Genomic DNA, 16,458 nt, shown 5'->3' on the forward strand with positions numbered 1-16,458 from the left:
CAGCTTGCCATAGGGCAATACTTCCGGGTTTAAAAAGTTGCGGAAGGGCGGTATTGCGGAAAGACGGAAAATCTCGTCATTGGCGGGGAAGCGTTTTCTCTTAATTGACGAGATATCTCGTCAATGGCGGGGAAAAAGTTAAATGAGATTTGAACTTTTCTTTACCTGAAGACCAATTATGATATAAATTATTCAATTGCCGTAATGAGAAGTCTTCCCCTTAATTTATAGAGCAATAGCATTAATAGATTTGCCTCTCGCTCGCTCTCTCTCGCTCCCTCTATGCAGGTTTTACAGGTCATACATTTTTTTTAAGGAATATTCTGGCTTTAAATCAAGTTTAGCTTGTCTGTGACTCTTGATTGCCACAAAAACCAATAAATGTAACTCATTTCTCATCATGTTAATAAAAAAAAGACCAAATTACATTTACAGTAACACACTTAAAATGGAACTACTGTAGATGAGCATGGAGATAAACATCAGATTAAAAAGCATCTCTATCCATCTTGTTTTAGCTACTAATAGTTAACCCCAAAGTAATATTTTTACTTTTTTATCTGCTAATGTTGTTTATTTTAAACCGTATGCTGCTATTTTGCAAGAAAAAAAAAGGAAAGATTCTTCACTCAGTTCTTCTATACAACGTTTCATAGTGAGTAATCTGTCACATTTCAGATTAACCTTCAAAGCGCCAAAATTGGTTACTCTATTCCTTGTATTATAATAAACTCAAGCTCTCATCTCATTATTCACTGAAAATGAAAAATTCCAACCACGCCACGTAAGGTGCTATAAGGTGCCATTTTTTAATTGATCGCATGCCGTCAAAACAGTGTGTATTTGAATTTTTTTCCGTTTTAAACCCTCTAGACCTATAGATCCACGTCCCTGTAGATGTCATTTTTCTTTTGTAATAAAGCTTAATTTGATGCTGAAATATATCTTTAGTTCTCTCTTTGTAGTAGTAAACTTGAATGCTTTTCCACTTTCTCTCTTTCTATCTGTCCCCTCCGGCGAGGCTCGTGGAATCGGCAGACACGTTTAATGTTTATCATAAAACCGTGAAATACAATCCAATATCTGCCTTTTTTTTTGGTCCACCCCACCTTCCCTGTTTTTACTGCTGTGAATATTCATAATTTATCTGACACGGTGATCATAAATTTTATGCGCTTCTTATCATCAGACTACCGGGAATGAAAAAGATTTTTGCTCTCCGCCTGACGAATTTGGCTTGACCCCATCACCCCTGTCTCTCAACAGAGTCTCCCAAGAGAGACAAAATGAAGATTGAATAGTGAATAGAGTTTCATAGTGACGTGCATTGACACACATATTTCTCTTTTATACCGTTTAATTTTCTACAGTTGTCAATTACATGCTTGTATGTTGTTTCAGACCACTATGACTAGCTCTTAAAAGCTTTAAAGTTACAATATATAAACTATAAAACTATACCAACTATAAAATTATCTTACAAATATTAAAGGGCCCATGGCATGAAATCTGACTTTTTCCATATTTAAGTGCTATGATTGGGTCCCCAGTGCTTCTATCAACCTAGAAAATGTGAAAAAGATCAACCCAGTAACTTAGTTTTGGTAAACCATTCTCTACAAGCACATGAAAAAATAGGTAATTGAAATTTGGCTCTCCTTATGATGTCAGAAGGAGCTCTTATTATAATAATACCGCCCCTTAAACTGCACTATCCAACCACAACACTGCCATTTAGTGCAGAGAGAGAAAGAGAGAGAGAGAAAAAATAATTCACAGCACGATTGAGTTTCAATTTTAACAAACCACCATCATTGTGATCAGTGTTTGCACTTCATCCGCTCATTTGCATTTTAAAGGACACACCCAAAACAGCCCATTTTAACATGCTATAATAAATTATATATGGTATTTTGAGCTAAAACTTCACATATGTGCTCTGGGGACACCAGGGATTTATTTGACATCTTAAAAAAGTCTTTTGACATGGCCCCTTTAAGACATGTAACAGGTCAGGTGTGCGTTTATCTACGAATAATGCACACCCGTGAAACATTTCTCAACTAATCAGAATAAAGCATTTGAAAGCCCTGTGCTATATAATGTTTGCTGACAAAGCACCACAAATCTGAATGACTGAATGACCTGAAATATGAGGTCTTTGGATTTCTTATAGACATATTGGCTATAAGCTATTTGAACAGAAAATAAAGTTTTGTGTTCCAGTAAAGAAAGTCATAATGATGACAGAATTGGATTTTTGGGAGAGTTGTCTTTCAGTATTCTCTCAGCAGGCCAATAAAGTTTAAGTGGGAATTGTTTATTGTATTGAGCGTATGTTTTCTCTCTTTCTCAGACCACCCCGATCCTCCATCAGATCTGAAGCTTCTGCGTGTCAACCACGACTCTGTAACTCTGGAATGGATGCCCGGGTTTGACGGAGGCTTGACGCAGAACTTTCGTGTCAGGTGTGGTTGTCATATATTCTCCTGTGAGGTGTCAATTTAAACATGTGGTATGCGTCAAGGATTAGTTTTAACTGCCAAAATTGAGCTGGTTTCAGTGAACCGTCGTATATGTGACTACGCTTATCTACAGTCTACGTGCCATCACTGTGACTCTCTGATAAACATTTGCATCTGTGTTTTTGACAGGTACCAGTGGGCGGGATCTGTAAGCTACATGTATGTGGATGTTTATCCCCCGACAGCGACTGTTTATACAGTCACGGGCCTGAAACCTTCGACGGTGTACAACTTTTCGGTCAATGCACTCAACACTATGGGGGAAAGTAGCTATGCAGACAACAACAAGATATTGACGGTCACTACCACTGGTAAAGACACTTTAACCTTTTATTTTATAAAGCAGAAGGATCACAACCCTATTTTTTTGCATATTGTTGGATTGTTGCAGATAACTCTACATTTCAATTTGGTTTGCATACAGGTATGCGCAATAAACATTTTTTGGGACCATTGCATTGAATTTCATGCGTCCCGAAACGAAACCAATTATGAACCTGATGTGAATCAGGCACATTCACTGAATTATAAATCCTTCAGGTTTCCTTTTCCGTGTAGGTTTAGATTCAGCCTTTACTTCACACTGATTTGATGAGCCATTCATCAATCCGGCAAATCACATCTCATTTGTGAAGCCAAGATCTAGGCCTCATGCAAATAAGCTGAACTGCTGAACGTCTACACCAATCAGAGAACCAGTGTGTCTTCTGGAGGAAAATCTCAGTCTTTATTATGCGGGGCATGTGAGAAGAAAACAAAATGGTGTGATTTATGATAAATGAAGATAAGCTGTATTCCCTCTGCAAATATAATGAATTCTGCAATTGTAATGTCATAGCATTTCATTTGCAAAACAAATTACTCAGGAGAGAAGCAGCTGACGGAAATGCGAAAGAAAAGTAGCCCTGACAGAGTTAAATATCGCCAGCGATGAAGATGATGAAGAGCTAGTAGAAGACGTGACTTTATGGAGTTATGAATGAGAATTATGTAAATCGATGAGTCCCAGATTTCATTAAATGTTCCCAATACAGATAACCCTAACAGATTTTTATCCAGGCTGTAAGGTAAACCAGTGTTGTAGTCGAGACCAAGACTAGACCAAGACCAAAGAGTGTCGAGACCAATACTTTGAGGGGCCGAGAACCAAGACAAGACCGAGACCAAAGAGAGTTGAGACGGAGACCAAGACCTTTAAAAAATGTCTGGAATTACATCTTGGATATTATGGGGCTTTGTATTTATTTATTGACAGATTTATTTTTGGATATTTGTGGTCTTGACTAGTCTTGAATTAAATTTCACAGACCACTAACATTGAGACCAAAGACAGTCGAGATCGACATAAGACCAAGACTGGTCTCAAGTACTATAACACAGAGATAAACTTAATGCTATTGGCTTTTTTTAAAGGGAGAGGAGACACTCAATATGTAGAGTTTGGTTCCAAAACGCAATAAATCCATTTAGACTAATTTTGGTAAAAATGTGTTTTCTATACCAAAGAAAGTGACAAGATGAAAACCACTATTTTCTGTTACAAACGTTCACATAGCATCTTAAGGTTATCTTAACATTAAAAATACTAATTTGACCAAAGGAGAAACAGCAATGACAATAGGGTTTTCATGTCCCGTCTTCATAGCGACCATCGGATCTAGCTGATAAATGAAACTTTGTTGTAAACAAATTCAACACACGCGCTCTTTGGTGACGTGGTTGATTACTGTTGATCATCTGTCCATCTGTCCATCATTGTATACAACCCGCCCTGACAATTTGATTGGTTCGACAGCTTTGGGTCTAGCATAGTAGCTCCTCAACAGAGAAACCCCAGACCGATCTTACTGTCCTCAAAATGTTGTGGGCAGGGCTAAGATCGGCTGGCACCCAGGCTAGTAAATCTAGTGAATCGATATATAAGTGTGCATTCATCTTTGCCATGTTATATTCATATAGTTGACTAGTGGTATATACTGGTTAAAAAATAAACATTAATGGCATTTATCAAAACACTTACTTTGTCATATTAAGAACACTGTCATCCTTGGGATGTCGTTGCTGAACTTTTTTGACAGCGATCAGATGTAAAATCTTTTGGTCCTGCGTGATTTTTGTTGACTTCAAGTAAAATAATGCAACGTTTTTCGGCCGGCATTTTTCCTTCGCAGAGTGCCCGAGTGGCTTACATTTCTTCCCCGCCAGAGAAAAACCACCACAGGTTTATCAATGCCATCAAAAGTATTTTTTATTTATGTTTGTTTGTTGATCACAAAGTACAAAGTGGATGAGGAAAACTAGGATTCTGTGAGCGCCACCATTGTTGTTTACTATGCGTGGAATGGTGCGCTGTGATTTGTTGAGCGGATTTATTGCATTCTGCAGACAGGAGCACTGACGTTTGTCTCAGTTTGGGATAAAAGGGAGAAAAGATGACAGTTTTGTTTAAAATTAAGAATTTAGTTTTTAATACTGACCAAATACAAAACTGATTTTGGTAGTAAAAATTTTTTTAATGGCGTTTATTGCGTTTTGGAACCAAACCCTTCATATGTCCCATATGTCACTGAGATTTGAAAAATTTTTAACTTTGGGAAAAAACGTACAACGACAATCGTACAATGACTGATAAACAAAACAGAAGTATGAAGAAACGCCAACAGTCAGTGTTTTAGCCAATGTTTAAACACTTTAATGGACAAAGGGATTGTATAAAAAACACATTTGTTGCCCAAACTTTCAGTGCACTTGAAGGGTTTATAAATAAATTAATTAATTAGAAAATGAGCAAACACTTTACTTGAAGGGGTGTTCATAAGACCGACATGACACCTTCATAATCATGACATGATACGTGCTATGAACATGAAGGAGATTTTATGACAACAGTCATTAAGTGTCATTTGTTCAATTTGGTCATTTTTAATGCAAATATGAGATTTTTTTTAGATGTTTTAGTTTTGACAACTTGACATAAACCTATACATCGAACTTTGTTATAACAAAGACATCTCAAACAATGTCATCCTTACATTAAAAATGACGTAATTTAACAAATAACACTTAACGATGAATTCAAAATGTAATACATATTGTCAAAAAGGAATTTGCTAATATGACACATGCTACTGGCAGGGACACGGCATTTAATTCAACGCCTTTGACACTCCTATCCCCAAATTTCCATTGAACAAAAAGTGTTTTTATGACTAAACAACTGGCAAACAGGTTTGTTACGACACATTTGACCATCTGTACTTCTACGCCTCACAGCTTCATTTTTGTTCCCAGTAAATGAAATGCAACATCTACTCTAACTAGAGTCTTTATTTTGTTTTAAACATCGGTACCTTCATGGCTCCAATGAAATTCACCCTGCTGTCCACACTAATGGACTCTGCTATATAGTGTACTAGCTATACATACTGCGAGTGTTATGTGGTGCTAAATAATTCAAAGCATTGTTATTTTTAAAACACATGGCGACGAAGAGAAATATATCAGTTTACTTTTTAGGGAACTTTTGATTACAGGCTCCTGGTCAGAACACCCTGACACAATATAGGGCTTACTCTTAAAATCTCAGCATTAAGTCTCTCTCTCTCTCTCTCTCTCTCTCTCTCTCTCTCTCTCTCTCTCTCTCTCTCTCTCTCTCTCTCTCTCTCTCTCTCTCTCTCTCTCTCTCTCTCTCACACACAGAGGTGGAGTTTGCTGATGGTGTCTCGCCAGCAGACGGGGACTCGACTCCTGCAGGTGCAGCATTTCTCCATTTCCTCCTCCGTCGTACTGCGGCTGCTATTTATCAAATGTAGAAAAGGCCTGACACCCCAGATTTTAGATCAATTTCTCCACTCATACTTTAGTTGCCGTGGCCTTTAACGGTCGGTTTCGTGTAGTTTCGTTGAGCCTTGGGGCGCAGTGTTTGCCTGCTGCGGTTTGGTGCGGTTATGCTCGAGCTATAATCCTGAATGCATCTGCGCTATTTAATAGGACACAGTGGCAGTTATTGACCCTCGATTGGATAAACAGAACAAACTGAAATTAGCTTGCGCCAAATATGAGGTCCACCGGACGCTGCTTTGCATTTTGATTGGTTGTGTATAAAAACATCGGTTAGCTACATCTGATGTGAGCGGTTTGATGCACTGTCAGGAGATTTATTATGTATAGTCTCACATGGTGAGGCGTGACTAAAGCTTGTCAGATCTCGGCCAATCACACGCTCGCTTCTACACGACAGTGACATATAGTATTACAAATTTAACAGGACACTGGCTCAGAGTTGTCTCAAGATGTCTTTCTTTCAGCATTATGATCATACGCATGAATGTATTTCAGCCTATCTGTCTAGTGCATTCAGTGCCTTAAAAAAGTATTTGACAATTAAGCAAGCTTAAAAATGTTTCAGCATGTGATTATACAAAATATCAAAGTGACAGCTGCAAACAAAATAATGCCAGACTTTTCCTCCAAAGTCGTTTTTTGCGATTTTTGCCAGCTGGTGCCAAAAAAAGATCATTTGTAGCAGATGTATTAAATCATTTACCCCCAAAGTTTACACAGGTGTCTGATCTGAATCACCAGATGTATTTTATCATATTAACCAAAGGCAAGTTCAACTAAGTTTGACAACCAGAAAGTGTCCAAATGTCTTTATATTTTAATTAGTGGTGCATACTATAGCAGCTATAAGTGTTACTATTTAAAGCATACTGCAACTATAAAGACTTGTATGCTTTAATACTTTATATTTGCCTTCTACTACAGTACTAAAATCCATTGATAGAAACATGTTAAATATTTAAATATTTTCATTATAATACTCATTTTAACCTATGGAGGCCGCCATTGTTTCACGCAAAGTGCATTCTGGGTGGATGACATAAAAAATATTACTAGAGTTACTATATTAAATACTATGGCATATAGTATAATTTTCATGGGATAATGTTTTACTCCCCACTTCCACCTTCTTACTTCTCAGATCGTCCCATTTTGATCATCATTCTTCGCTGCAAAAATGACTTTCTCACTTAGTATTTATGTCTTGTTTTTAGTAAAAATATCGAAAAATTCTTAAATTAAGATGTATTTCTTGATGTGCAAAGTTACCTAGGAAAATAACTCTAGTTTTTAGACAAAAAATATAAACTTTTAAGTAAAATAATGCTTTAAATAAGCAAAAAATAATAATAATTATTTCAATGAAATAAGAAAAATTTTCTTGAAATAAGTTTTCTTTTTTCATAAACACTTAATTCAAGAAATGTTTTCTTATTCCATTGGCAGATTTATTTGCTTGTTTCTAGCACAAGTTTGCTTAAATTTTATAATTTTTGTCTAAAAACTAGACTTATTTTCCTAGGATAATTTTGCTTATCAAGAATTTTACTGAAAACAAGAAAAAAATACCAAGTAAGAAAGTAAATTTTTGCGGTGTTTACATTGCAAAAAATTATTTTCAAGAAAACATTTTTCTTAGTATTTTTTTCGTGTTTTGGTTCACAGGGACTTTAAAGGCATAATGTGTTGGGTGTTTATTCATAAAATGTTTTTTTTCAACAGGTCCCAGTCTGCCTACATATGTTGTGGTCATACTGGTAGTGGGCGTTGTCCTGTTCTTGCTAAATGCTTTGGGCTGCTTCCTATTCGCCAGATGGAAAAGAGGGCGGAGCCTGACAGGTAACCGACAGCGAGACTCCACAGTGTCACCGTTTCCTCTGTGAGCTGTTAGACAGCTTGTCCTCGACCGGTCTACTCACAGCGACAGCGCTTGCCGTGAAAGGGATGAACTGTCTGAATCCTAATTTGACTTCACACTTTTAAATCCGTCTGCCTCTTTCTCTCTTCCTCCTCAACCATCTGCATCACCCCTCCATCTCTTCTTTTCCCGGCAGCTGTCACTTCTTTCTCTCATCTTTAGGCTTACTTCGTCTGTCACTATCTGTCTCGCTCACCCCATGGTTTTCGGCTCGCCCCTTCCCTTAAACTGTCAGGTGTCTTGTCTTATGGCTTTCTCTTTCTCTCTCTGTCTTTATTTTTTCCGTCTATTCATGAACCTGTCTTCTTCTCTCCTTCGATTTCAACGCCTCCTTTTTATCAGTTTATTAAAGCTGCTGTCACAACACAATTTGCAGGGATGAACCAATAATTGAAACGGGTGTGATGAACGTTCTGTACACAAACAAATCTCGTCTTCTGTCTGTCTGACATGATGTCATTCTTCATTGTCCTCATGCACTCCACCTGGTGACCTACGTCCTATAATACCCTACATTTTTTTGTATCCAGCAGACAGCAAGAGCATTTCACAGGACACTAAAAGCGAGGAGGAGAGGTGAGCTATATTAATACAAGTATTTTACATGTTATGAACACATGAGTCGTGCTCACTTGTGCAAAACTTTCTGCTGTGATGCGGATAATTGTCATAGCATTGCTGTATGGATGTTGGGAGTAGTTTTAGCATGTTGCTATGTGGTTGCTATGATGTTGCTTGGTGGAAATTACTAGGTGGCAAAAGTCAAAAGACCCATCCTTAGGTTTTCAGGATATTCTGGTCCATAGATGTACGATCAGAAGCTATATTACTATATTAATGTGGCATATGGGTTACAGATTGAAATCACTATGGTTACTAATCAGATAAGAGTTAGGATGTTTCTGTAATACAGCACAAGGTCATATTTTTTGGAATTTACATTTATGCATTTGACAGACTTTTTAATCTAAAGCAACTTAAAGTGTCACAAAAATATTGGATATATAACAAGTAAGGAATAATGTATAGGCTGTATAATGTATCCACTTCACGTCGGGTCCTGATCACACTGTCGGGACTTATTTCTGTGATAACAACAAGCTGCCTGTAGATTATCCCACTTATAACACGGCTATTTACCTCATAAGTACATTAAAATTGATTTTAAAAATATTTGTTTTGCTCATTTTTAACTCTTTCACGGCCAGCGTTTTAAAAAAAAGTTGCCAGCCAGCGCCAGCGTTTTTCATGATTTTCACCAAAGTTTAATATCTTCCAGAAAATGTTTTCCTTTAAATATATAAACATACAATATACCAAATGAAAGAACAGACCCTCTGCTTCCAAACAAAAGAAAACGTTTCATCCTACCTTCAGTGGTTCTTTTGTAATCAGCTTTTGAAAATGGGTAGGTTTCTGCAAAAGCACCACATTTTGAGCAAAAAGCAGAGATAATTCCATTTTTGTGACGGACTTTTCATAGAGATCCCATTCAGAGCGATCTTTAGAACAGACACGGACATGCACCCGCTTGCCATAGGGCAATACTTCCGGGTTTAAAAAGTTGCAGAAGGGCGCCACCTGGTGGATAATAGCGGTATTGCGGAAAAACGGAAAATCTCGTCATTGTGGAAGCGTTTTCTCTTAATTGACGAGATATCTCGTCAATGGCGGTGAAAGAGTTAACTAATGCAGATCTTCCGTGATTTTTTTCAAATCGATTTTTCTCCGCCAGCAATGCAGAGATTTGTGACGATACATCAAATGCTTCTTCAATGCGTTTACAATTTGATCAGATTCGATAAATTTATCGATATTTTTATATTACACGCCTAGTTAAGCATTTACATTTTTATTTACAAATACAATCAAAATATATAACAAAAACATTAGCCTAATTAATTAATTTGAAAATGGCACAATCTGTGTCCCAATTGGAACATTTACAACAACTAACTAACAAAAATACACTTTTTTAAATATAGAAAAATTAATAATGGTGGCAAAATGTCACATAAAATAAATCTTATGATGGCAACAGTCAAAGTCTTTCAGTATTTTGTCTCAAAATGTGCAATAGTGCAATCACTGAGGTAGTTTTAGAAAAAAAATTATTGAAGGTGCAGTATGTAAATTTAGTGGTGAGGTTGCGAATTGCAACCAATGGCTCAGTCTACTGCTCTTCCCTCGCTTTTGAAATGCATAGAGAAGCTACGGTAGTCGCCACCGGAAAAACATGTCATCGACGGAGATAAATTAGTAAAAAAGTTTGTCCATTAAGGGCTTATGGCAGCACAAAATGGCGACTTCCATGTAAGGGGACCCTCAGTGTATGTAGATAAAAACGTCTCCTGCTAAGGTAATAAAAACATAATGGTTCATTATTAAAAGGTCTTTATACACCTCTGAAAATATAATTGTGTATATTATTTAGCATTTCTGTCAAGAGATCCTTTTTAAAAATTACACACTGCACCTTTAAATTGAAACATAAATCGCAACTGCTAGCATGCCATTAACATGAAGAGCTTTCATTTCTTATCACATTATGTTATGTAAGTGTTAGGGTTAGTAAGGGGTTAAATTCAAAAAGCTGAGTATATGAGCAAAAGTTATAGTCATACCTTCACTACCAACACGATCAGCATACTGTGTCTCAAAGCGAACTGATAAATGACCAGAACAACTGTCGATCTGAATGACGCTTTCAGATTTAAGTGGCTAATAATGCAGAGCTTGTCTCTATAAAGCAGTACATTATTTCTTTAACCAGACCACAGGTGACAGAACCATGAGCTACACTTTCAAAAAAGGTACAAAAGCTGTTACCGGGGATGTATCCTTTTAAAAGAGGTGCATACTAGGACCTCAAAGGTACACCTGTGCCTAAATTGTAGATATTAGGACTTTCTGTGCAATGAAAGGTCAAACTTTTACCTTTCTCTTATTTGAAGAAACACCATCGTGCACAATTTGAAACTTTTTTGAAAGCAAATACGGTCAATTGTGAATTCATGTCGACTTGAACGCTTCTAAAATTCAACATACCTGTACATTTTTAAAATGTATTATTTATCAATTTCTCGGAGGGAAATCCTCTCTAGTTGAAGTTTTTCTCTTTTTTAACTCTCGGCTGCGATGTGGAGGGAATAATAATTCTCTGCTTCCGCAGGTCCACTGCGAGCGGCTCAACCCGCTACGCGAGCAGAGAGCTTATCAACGCCGCGGCACGGCAAACACTCCTGATCGACAGCGGCTCAGAGCCTGACAGCAGCGTCTACGAGAGCTTTGGACGGGTATATCACTGATGCACGCTCAGCCTGTTCATGCTTCAAATGAGTTTTTACATGGGCTCGCAGGAAGGAGCCGGTCTAGCAAAACATTCAGAGAGAAATAAATACAAGGATGTTAAATCGAGAAGAGACTCTTTACCCTATTGTGATACACAGATCAACAGACAATCTGTATTACTGCTAAAGATTCCTTTGTTTCTTTTTTGCCTTTACAATATCTTAATAGCAGGATGGCTCACATTATTACTACCCGACCGATGCATACAGCCCCGTCCTTTACTCTCACGCTGAAGGCCCTGAGTATCAAGGTGAGAGTTTACATGACTAAACGTCATCTTGATTATATTCTGGTTTGCTAACTATGGCACAGTTAAACCGAGGCTTGTGTCAAGCAAAAATGGGCATGCCAGATGAAGCCTCGATTCGATGTGCGGTTAAAGGGATAGTTCACCCAAAATTGCTGCTTTGCAATAATGCTAAATTATAAAATGTGTTAAAAAAAATCTAATTGAATTCAACCGAGTTGAACTTCATCGCCCAAGTTTTATACTTTTAATAACCCTTTGAAGAGTTTCTGGTAATACTTTACATTTAAAATAAGGTTATTTGTCAACATTAGTAAATGCATTAGATAACACGAACAAACAATAAACAATACTGCTAAAGCATTTATTAATCTTAGTTCATGTTAATATCAGCATTTAGAAATACAATGAAAGTGTTTATGCTGTCTGTATCCTTCCCTCCAGATGGCAGACACAACACAAGTCCTCTCTTTCATGAGTATGAGGAGGTGAGAGGTTGGGGTGTGTATGAGGAGCTGCAGGGCCACTCGCTGCTGCCCCCCGCTGGCCGCAGTGATTATCGCGCAACTCCCTCCATCTACCACGGGGTAGGTGTGAACCAACAGTTTTACTGCACCACTTAATGTCAAATCGTGTGATTGCCAAATTGATCTGTAAATTGAGCCATAAATTTGAATCGAAATCAAAGCCTTAATTCAAGGGACACATGATATACAGAAACTCATTATAAGAGAGGCACAATAGATGGGTATTGCAGAAGAGCGGTGCAATAGTTCAGTGTAATAGATTCTGTCATTTTTCCATTCCCTTTGTTTAATGTTGATGCTTTTGTTCCGCTTTTTCCTCAAACAGGGACGGGCGTACGGTAAACCGGATCTGGATGTAACAGCCGGAGTTTATGATTCAATGGCGTATAGACGCAAAAGAGACTCGGACTTACCGTTTGAACTCAGGGGTGAGCTTGTTTAATTTAAGTGAAGCTGATAGACGCTCCGGGTTCGGTCAATACTGACCTGATTCTGTTCGTGACTCGATTATAAAAAAAGCTTTTGTTTCCATGCATGAGTTGTCTAAGAGGCGTACACTGTTTTCAATTTGTCCATGAATGTTTAATTCAAATTGTGTTCAATTTCAATAAATGCCATTCGTTTTTAATTTGTTCTGAATCTGAAGTTTCTTTAGACACTTGTCTGTATTCAAATGCCGTCGCGAATTGAAGCGGCAATTGCAGCACTTGAGAGTGACACACGCATTCATTAAAATCACTTACTGTACAATTAACCTGTCTACAGACTAGTGAAGTTTCCTGGCGTTTGAGGTCTATTTTAGCATGTCCTGTTTTACAAGATGCTTTAGTACAAAACAAATCTGATATGAATTTTATATAATGAAGCATTTAGCAGACTAGGTATTTTACATGATGTAACTCATCCTGAACTTAATGGTTTTCCCTGATGGAATGCGCGACTCTTCCTCCTGGGATTCTTGGAAAGCGCGACGCTTTGTCCCAAAAGGAAGTCTTAAATGTGGGAACTATAGAAGTCTCGAATCCTTGCATCAACAACAACAATAACAGCCTTTGAAGACTCACATGTGTTTTAATGCGTGTCTTTACAATGAGTTACGAAATGGGTATGCAGGAAAACTGCAGTAGGTGGAGGCTAAAGCTTTCACAGGCTTCAGACAAGCTTGAAATAAAATGTCAATAAACATTTTACCAAAAATGAACAGCCGTCCTTGTGTGCTCACCCTCCTGTTCAAATTCGCATTATTATCTCTCCTGAGGATCACAAAAGGAAATGTTTGGCTCTAATTAGTCACTGGGGCTTTCATGTTTATTTTTGTCACTTTTTAACGCCATTTTAGTATGAGAAAATCTCATTTGATGTTGGAAAAGAGCACGGTGAACATTCTTCTAAACATCTTTTGTGTTTCTCAGAAGAAAGTCAGTCATTTAGGTTTGTAATAACCTAAAGGGCTCATTATAGTTTTGCGTAGGTCCTACGGCGTAGCCGTGACGCGTCGGTTTTTATATATACTTCTGACTGTGGATTCACACCGATTTGCGCAAGTAGATAACATATAAAGTCAATGCAAAGACACGATCAGACGTGTCCTCGCGATGCAAATGACACGATATGGGTGGCGTGTTTGCCGCGAAAACACGCGCTATTCGTCCTCAAACGCGTCTTCCACCAAGTTGAAAATATTCATCTCCAGCAAAAAATTTGCATGACACGAAGTTAAATCCCACGAGTAAAGTAGAGCGATTAACTCGATGCCCCGCATTTGGTGTGTACGTAGCATTAGTCTTCGTCCGCGTCGCCGTGCATTTACACACCCAGACCGCTAGTAGGCAGTGTAACCCACAGTAGCAGTGCAACAGCCAAAGAAGAAGCAGCTTGGCCAGTAAACCCACAAACCAAGATGAAGAAGCAGCTGTGTGTGTATGTTTTGAGAAGACCAGCAGTGATATGGTTAAATAGATGGCAACTTTTGTTGCAGTTTGAGTTTTTACTCCTCAACTTGGCCTATCTTTGTTTTTACCGGCGCAAGCGGAAATGCCTATGAAGAAATTACCTGACGAAGGGGTTCTAGTGGACCAATCACAGCGCTTGCGGTCTGCGAAGAACCGATGCGTTGTTACATTTTTAAATAAAGATGTGCATCAGGATATGCATAGCCTATGGCATAGCTATGGTGTAGACCCTATGCATGACTACAAATTACACTTAAAGGGTTTCCCAAACTGGGGGTTGCGAACCCCTGGTGTTTCACAGGGGAATTGGAGAGGGGTCGTGAGTTGAAGTTTGATTAAAGGCGCTCTAAGCGAATTGACGCGTTTTAGACCATAAAACATTTTTTGTTACATACCGAAAAAATCTCCTCACTATCTGCTTGCTGCCTGTCCGCTGATCAAACTGTAAAAAAAACGCGATCTCTGTAGACAGCCCAGGCTTCACAAACGGCAATATCAACATAGTGGCCAAACCTAGCACCACAAAACAAAACAAAGTGTTCCAGCCAATAAACGACAAAAAGGATTTGGGGGCGGGGGTTGGGCGCGTTCATGAAAGCACGGAAGGGAGGGGGAGGAGTTAGCTACGCTCCGTCTGTTTGAAAACAGTTCAAACGTCAACAAAAACTAACGTCTCGCAGATTCGCTTAGAACGCCTTTAAATCATACAATGTCAAAATAAACCTATTTAAAATTAAAGAGACACTGCACTTTTAAAATATTCTTATTTTCCAGCTCCCCTAGCATTAAACAGTATTCCTGAAACTAAGCTGGTTTATTAAGGATGCATTTTAATATAACACATTGGTATAGATGCCAAGACTGTGTTTTAAACAGCTTGTTTAATTGTAAATCAAATATGGTCTGTAGCAGCTCTAATTTTCCTCAGATTTTATTACTGTCGTTTGGCACAAGAACAAACGCTGCATCTCCCTCTCTCTTCTTCCAACGCTCCTCGGTGCTGAGATTGGCCTTCGTGCCCGCTCAGCCCCGGCCTCGTGACTTTGAGCAGACCTCCACCACTGCTAATGTGAAAGCAACTGTTCAGACACCTGGCTTGAGGTGGGGCCATCTCATCTCTTCTTGTCTTTGTACCCACAATCCACTTGGCCTTTTGACCAAATCACCAGCCGTGAGGAGCTGCTAAGTCTTTATAAGGTGAAGTTGTTCAGTGTTGCCATAGTTACCGTCCTCCTTTCCACCCTGGCTTGCAGGTGCCTTATGGTGGAGGAAACATCTGACAGGAGGTCTGCGGTCTTAGCGTTCCAGTCGACTGTTTTGTGATATTTCGGCGCAGAGGGAAATCTCTGAGTCCAGGCAGAAATCTGAGCACTTAAATCTGTTTTCTTTAAAGATTGTGGTTTAGATCATTTGGAAAGAAACCAGCAGTGATTAGCTTTGAGTTCCAGGAGATGTGATTTCACCTGGGGAATGTTTTATTTTATAGTTTTCTTCTCATTTTACTCTGTTAATCAAGAAGGTCTTTTGGCATTGAAAAATGCCAAAGTTACACTCCAAAAGAATAATGCTGGATTGGGTAAAATATGGACAATCCATAGCCGTTGAGTTTAAATTACATTTCTGCATTTGGCAGATGATTTTATCCAAAGCAATTTACAAATGCTGCTGGGTAATCTTCAACCCAGTGTTGGCTCAAACGCACTCAGCCTGCTGGGTTGTATTTTAACTATGCTGGGTTGTTTCAACCCAAAATGCTGGGCTGTTTTAACCCATTGTTGGGTCAAATATACGTAAACATCTTCTGGGTTAATTTCACACTTAAAGAGACACTCCACTTTTTTGAAAATATGCTCATTTTCCAGCTCCCTTAGAGTTAAACATTTGCTTTTTACCGTTCTGGAATCCATTCAGCTGATTTCCGGGTCTGGCGCTACCACTTTTGGCATTGCTTAGCACAATCCATTGAATCTGATTAGACCATTAGCATCGCGCTCAAAAATAACCAAAGAGTTTCAATATTTTGACTCTTCTGTAGTTACATTGTGTACTAAGACCGACGGAAAATTTAAAGTTGTGATTTTCTAGGCGGATATGG

At 38.4% G+C, this 16,458-nt stretch overlaps 1 protein-coding gene across 1 annotated transcript in view; it reads left to right on the forward strand.

Moving 5' to 3' along the window:
- Window positions 1-13,019, forward strand: part of nphs1 (NPHS1 adhesion molecule, nephrin) — a 104,484-nt gene extending 91,465 nt beyond the window's left edge. The window contains exons 22-30 of the mRNA XM_065280655.2: window positions 2,357-2,468; window positions 2,655-2,836; window positions 6,225-6,278; window positions 8,091-8,207; window positions 8,817-8,862; window positions 11,459-11,582; window positions 11,806-11,887; window positions 12,329-12,471; window positions 12,737-13,019. Coding sequence (XP_065136727.1) covers window positions 2,357-2,468; window positions 2,655-2,836; window positions 6,225-6,278; window positions 8,091-8,207; window positions 8,817-8,862; window positions 11,459-11,582; window positions 11,806-11,887; window positions 12,329-12,471; window positions 12,737-12,853 — 977 coding nt within the window. The 3' untranslated portion in view covers window positions 12,854-13,019. The remainder of the gene's footprint in view (window positions 1-2,356; window positions 2,469-2,654; window positions 2,837-6,224; window positions 6,279-8,090; window positions 8,208-8,816; window positions 8,863-11,458; window positions 11,583-11,805; window positions 11,888-12,328; window positions 12,472-12,736) is intronic.
- Window positions 13,020-16,458: the final 3,439 nt, after the last annotated feature.

This window comes from Paramisgurnus dabryanus, chromosome 8, assembly GCF_030506205.2.
Source record: "Paramisgurnus dabryanus chromosome 8, PD_genome_1.1, whole genome shotgun sequence".
Taxonomy (NCBI): Eukaryota; Metazoa; Chordata; class Actinopteri; order Cypriniformes; family Cobitidae; genus Paramisgurnus; species Paramisgurnus dabryanus.